General features: G+C 36.6%; 1 protein-coding gene across 1 annotated transcript; it reads left to right on the forward strand.

Moving 5' to 3' along the window:
* The first annotated feature begins 2369 nt into the window (after window positions 1-2369).
* Window positions 2370-5742, forward strand: LOC105190620 (uncharacterized). The gene is made up of 3 exons (XM_025306686.1): window positions 2370-2567; window positions 5410-5506; window positions 5587-5742. The coding sequence occupies exons 1-3, from the start codon at window positions 2455-2457 to the stop codon at window positions 5722-5724; spliced, it is 348 nt and encodes a 115-aa protein (XP_025162471.1). The 5' UTR covers window positions 2370-2454; the 3' UTR covers window positions 5725-5742.
* The last annotated feature ends 608 nt before the right edge of the window (window positions 5743-6350 follow it).

A 6350-nucleotide genomic window follows, 5' to 3' on the forward strand; every position in this document is an offset into this window, starting at 1 on the left:
TGGCTAACTCGCGCACTTTCAGTCGACGGTCATCCAATACCATTTTGTGGATTTTCTTCACCATTTCTGGCATGGTCACCTCATTTGGTCGACCACTGCGATGTTCGTCTTGGCAGCTCGTACGGTCTCGTTTAAACTCTGCCACCTAATATTTTACTGTTGTAAACGAAGGAGCAGACGTCCCCAGAGTATAATCTAACTCCGCTTTAATATTGGTTGGACTGAGGCCTTTCAAATGAAAGTATTGTGTCACATAACGATGACCAATTTTTTCCATGTTTACAAATTCACTGAGAGCGTTCACTATTGATGGCTGCCAAACAAATACTAAACAACGTAGCGTCGTCAAACTTCAAACTTAAGCTTTATAAGGTTGGTACTTTCTACCATAGTTTTTTTTTTTTATTGAAAGAAAGGTTGTACAAAATGGTGTACTGGGTTTAGGTACAAAGCCTATCTAACCCTTACAAAATACGAATACTGTACAGTGCTTCTGTCCCGTCGCCTTATACGTAACCTAACTTACCTAACCTTAACTAAATAACAGTGTGTATATGTGGGGGTCGAGGGGACTCCCGTTCGACTCGGCCTTTCAACCCCGCACAGCAAGGGAATGAGATACAGATTTACAGGGCATGGCACCCGTACCCTGGTTGGATGTGTTCTCCTCGCGGCTCTCGAGGACAGACCTCGAGGGCCCCCAGTGAGCCGACTCGAAAGACAGAAAAATATTACTTTATTCCTTACACTTGGCCTCTCACACGGGGCGCGCTCGCTCGAGAACAGAAAAGAAACGGAAACACAATGAACGCACGCTCGCAAAACCGCAGAATGGTCGCTCGCGAAGACGCAGAAATGCTGGCTCGCGAAGACGCAGAAAAGCGGGCTCGCGAAGCGCGCAAGAGGCGCGCGGAAGCTGTTCCGACAAGGCACGCAGCGAAGAAGCGTCGGAAACCGCGAAAGGAACGTCCGCGTTCACTGCGGCAGGTGGCGGGAGCTGATTTCCCGCCACATATATACATATTAATTGAAATAGGTGTCGTCAGAGTTCTGTACCACTTAACTTAGCTTAAGTGGTAACCTATATGTAAACGCAAAGAATAATTCTGTTAGTTAATTAAATATCTATATCTATCCTATTCTACCATAGTCATTCTTCTCAAACAACAACCGCCATCTATACGTCAGGTCGGGTACTTCTGGGACTATCCTCGTACAATGATGAAAAAGGGAAAGTTTTTATGCAATTAGATTTCAGGCAATTGATGAAGTCTACTCAAATTCAATCGGATTAGCCGTTACAATGATACAATAATATTGCTTTCGCTCAACTAGAGGCCTCTTGTAAATTTGTATGGTCGTTCTCGTGTCTCAATTTCTCACTTCGCGCGTTCATTGGCGCGAAACATTACTGTATGTCTTAATAACATTCGTTGCGCCTAATCATAAGTAATTATACTTATACTTAATTATAGTTAAATCATAAGTGATATTATTGATGTTTTTATCTTTTTAACATGCTCATACACATATCTGCATTGTTTCATATAACAGAAATATAGTTTAATTATATGCAAATATAAGATATACTGATAATATCACACATGTAAGTATACATAAACACATAGAAGACACGTATTTACTCAAAGATAATATTATTATTAGCCTATCAAAGTAATGTTAGTAGTGTTACATACGTGAGACAAATAAGTCCTTCTACGAATCGACAGAATCCAATAATTATATCTCGAGAAAATTTTACTATAATTATCCTTAGCGCATATATCGAAGTAAGTAGAATACTTCATTATAAAATCAAGAGCGAAAAAGAATATTATGTAACATTACTTATGTCATGACTTAAGAGAAAAGAATTTCTTCAAAAAGATCATATGATGGAACTTGAAATATTTTTATAATAATATATTTGGAATAAATTATTTAAAATATCATATTGCTTTCACATAATACTACTATTGGTACATTTATAAATATCTCATGTGTGAATTAATTATTAATAATTAATTGATAATATCCGTGCTTAAAGATATGGCAATAGCAAGAGTATTAGGTTGCATTCTCCAGAGAAGTCGTGTGGTTGTGCGTAATACATCACATTGCTGTAATATTCTCCCTAACTATAAATACAACGTTTATTTTCACACGGGAATACTTGCGGCTATGAGCATAGAACCTAGTAAAAGATATAAGAAAGTGAAGGACCAGAAAGCTGAAGAAACTGACGAAACTAAGGAAAGAAAGGAAATTAAGAAATATAATAAAAGTGAATTTTGAGTTTTGTACTTCATTATGTCTAATTGATATATTGTAATAAATTTTTTCGTTTTCATGTTAGGTGACATATTAGATAGTGTTGTATACGTAACACTGCTAATCACGGCTTCAGCATTTTATGTCTTCTTAATAATTAAGGAAAACAAGTTTAAACGTGAAATGCCGCAAGTCTATAGGGATACTTTGATACATTGCAAAAAGGATAACAAGATCGTCGGCATTTTCGGAGAACCTATTAAAATAATTCGACAAAAGAATCGTATCGTACATAGGTAAGCAATTTTCTTTTCTCTCTTTGCACGTATAAAACATTACCATTTTCTCGAGATGCAAGTTCTATCGTGCAAAGGGCGACTCGTATGAATATACAGGGTGTCCCATTTAACCTGACAAATCGTAATATCTGGAAAACTACATGTCGGATCAAAAAAGTGGGTAATGAAATTTGTTCGTCTCGAAGGGGGACATCCAATGATATCAAACTCGACCTCTCACCCCACTCCCGGAGGGTATGGGGGGCAACTTTGAAATCTTAAACAGGAACCCCCATTTTTTATTACAGATTCGGATTTTACGCCACAAAATACGTAAGTTTCGTCCGAAACTTTTTTTTTTATTCGTGACAGATGGCGCTATAATCGCCAAAAATTAGATTTTCTACAATTCTCCAGAAATGAACATTGGATTGAAAAATAGAAAAATACCTGTTCAATATTTTTAAAAATATTTTTAAAAAACATAATAACAGTTATTCCCCCCCATCCCCTCGGGGTAAGGTGGATGGTAACGTTCAAATCTCAAATGAGGACCCATATTTTTCATTGCAGAATTAGATTTTACGTGAAGTTTTTATGGAAACAATTTTTTTCATTCGTGACAGATAGCGTTGAATTTTTCCGAGAAACTACTTTTAGCGTTACCCAGGAACAACGACGAGGACGTAATAGCTTTCTGTTCCCTTCGGGGTGCTTGTTTTAGGTGAGTCCCCTCGCCTCTCAGCGGGGTGATTTTGCATAATTAATTTGTTAGTGGCATCTCTCCATCATCCGCGCCCATAGAACTTAAGAGACGATCATTATCAGATACTTACCTTTCTAATCAGGAGAGGTGCTTAATCAATTTTTGAAGAGTGTTCCATATTACTATCATTCTCTTCTGACTTTGCATCATGGATTATGTAACTGTGCAAGAAAAAATTGAAATGATTTTCATTTATGGCGAATGTAGGAGAAATTTTGATGATGCTGTCAATTTGTATGCTGAGCGTTTTCCTGAAAGAGTACGATCACGTTCTTCTTTCGTTAGAGTTGTTACCCGTTAGAGTTGGTACACAGTTTTGTACTGATGGAAGTGTACAACTGAAGAAAAGAACGCGTAGAGCTACTGTTTGTGAAGAAAATAATCAAATATCAGTACTAGCTACAGTGGCTCATAATCCACATGCGAGCGTCCGAGAAATTTTGCACTAATCAGGAATTCCTCGTATGAGTATTTGGAGAATTATGAAGTTCCATAAATTTCATCCGTATCATGTGTCCTTGCATCAGGAATTAACTGGCGATGACTTTCAAGACAGACTAACGTTTTGTTAATGGGCAGTCGAGAGAATACAAATGAGCCCGAACTTTTTTGCTCGTGTGCTATTCTCTGATGAATCAACTTTTACAAACCATGGTCAAGTTAACCGCCATAACATGCATTATTGGAGTGTAGAAAACCCACACTGGATTCGTGAAGTAAATCATCAGCGTCCTTAGTCGGTTAATGTTTGGTGTGGAATAATTGGTGATAAACTTATCGGACCATATTTTATTGACGGCAATTTGAATGGTAACGAATACCGAAACATTCTTGAAGTAGAACTACCAAAGTTGCTCGAAGACTTAAGCTTACAAGTGCGACAAAACATGTGGTTTCAACATGATGGTGTCCAGCACATTGTTCGTTAGTAGCACGTGAGGTATTAGATCGGGATTACAATAATCGCTGGATCGGTAGAGGAGGACCGGTGAACTGGCCAGCCAGATCGCCAGACCTTACCTCCCCAGATTTTTTCTTGTGAGGTTACTTAAAAGATACCGTTTATAAAGAAACACCTACTACTCGCGAAAACATGATGCAACGAATAAGGGATGCTTGCGCCGCAATTACACCAGACATACTTGTGAAATGCGTACAGGCATTTGAAGCACGAATCAACAAGTGCATTGAAGTTCAAGGCCATCATTTTGAGCATTTAATTTAATTAAATGGTGGAAGGTGAAGGGGCTCACCTGAATCAAGCACTCCGATGGTGAGAGGCGAGGGGACTCACCTAAAACAAGCACCCCGATTGTGAGAGGCGAGGGGACTCACCTAAAACAAGCACCCCGATGGTGAGAGGCGAGGGGACTCACCTAAAACAAGCACCCCGAAGGGAACAGAAAGCTACTACATTACAAATTCTATGTCCTCTATCTATGTCCTCGTCGTCGTTCCTAGGTAAAGCTAAAAGTAGTTTCTCGGAAAAATTCAACGCTATCTATCATGAATGAAAAAAATTGTTTCCATAAAAACTTCACGTAAAATATAATTCTGCAATGAAAAATGTGGGTTCTCATTTGAGATTTGAACGTTACCATCCACCTTACCCCGAGGGGATGGGGGGGAATAACTGTTATTATGTTTTTTTAAAAATATTTTTAAAAATATTGAACAGATATTTTTTATTTCTCAATCCAATGATCATTTCTGGAGAATTGCGGAAAATATAATTTTTTGCGATTACAGCGCCATCTATCACGAATCAAAAAAAAAGTTTCGGACAAAATTTACGTATTTTGTGGCGTAGAATCCGTATCTGCAATAAAAAATGGGGGTTCCCATTTAAGATTTCAAAGTTGCCCCCCACACCCTCCGGGAGTGGGGTGGGAGGTCGAGTTTGATATCATTGGATGACCCCTTCGAGATGAACAAATTTCATTACCCACTTTTTTTGATCCGACATGTAGTTTTCCAGATATTACGATTTGTCAGGTTAAATGGGACACCCTATATATGATATTAATTATTTTCAATAAAGCCGTTTGTTCGAAATGTTTAAAGGAAGTAATATTTGTGTTGTATTTGTTACAGTCACCGCTATTACAAAGTAAAGGGTGAGTCTTACGAGGAGTTCACTTTTGACATAGCAGGACCGAAAGCAAAAGGACTAGTACATGCAAACGTGAAGGTGAATTAATTGTTCATGACACTTTCAACCGTGAAAACCATATGTACTTATGTGTTTGTACTTGCGATTTTTATTTGCAGAAAGTGAATAACGAGTATGAATACACGAATCTGCATGTTACGGTGTCTAAAGTAGGAAGATTTAAAGTGGAGTCCAAAGTAGAAAATTTGAGAGATAGATATAAATATAAATATGAATCTGTCATTCAAACATATTGATATTTAGAATATTTGAGCTCAGGCGTATCAGTCAACATATTGGCTCTCTAGTAATTATTACTGTACTAGATATCGTTATTATTAATTATTTTTCATAACCGTCTTTATTTCTTTATTTATATATTTTATCGCATTTTGTATCATTCTGACTCTCCAATACAAGTCCTGACCGTCTTTTTTAAATTTCTTGGAGTAAAATTTTAATTAAAAATAAATGAAATTTAAGTCGAAGCTTTAATTCTGCTGTGCAAAATTAAGTGATTTTCATTTGTTTAAAGAAGTAAATATTTGATTCAATTTTATTATTAAGTTTGCTAATCATTAATTTAGATCTATTAGTAAGCTTTTTATTTAATTCTGAATACAAATTTATCTTGAAAACTAATTTATTCCACCTCAAAGTGAATAAATTTAGTGCATATTTTATATACATTATTCTATATACATATTCTTTAACATATTCTACATGCATGAAAAACCGCTTAATTTGTGCGGATCGGCTGTTATTATATTTTTCAAGTAAAGTTTTAAGTAATTTAAAAAGTACGGTGACTATTTGTAAATTCTTCATCTCTAATCATTTTAATGTTCTAAAACAAATTTCTGGAATGAGATTTTGAAGACGA

This window comes from Harpegnathos saltator, unplaced genomic scaffold (genome assembly GCF_003227715.2).
Source record: "Harpegnathos saltator strain DR-91 unplaced genomic scaffold, Hsal_v8.6 scaffold796, whole genome shotgun sequence".
Taxonomy (NCBI): Eukaryota; Metazoa; Arthropoda; class Insecta; order Hymenoptera; family Formicidae; genus Harpegnathos; species Harpegnathos saltator.

Coding starts and splice junctions, on each gene's coding strand:
- LOC105190620 (XM_025306686.1), top strand. CDS start 2,455: ATGCCGCAAGTCTATAGGGATACTTTGATACATTGCAAAAAGGATAAC. Junction 2,568..5,409: donor AAGAATCGTATCGTACATAG/GTAAGCAATTTT, acceptor TATTTGTTACAG/TCACCGCTATTACAAAGTAA. Junction 5,507..5,586: donor TAGTACATGCAAACGTGAAG/GTGAATTAATTG, acceptor TTTTATTTGCAG/AAAGTGAATAACGAGTATGA.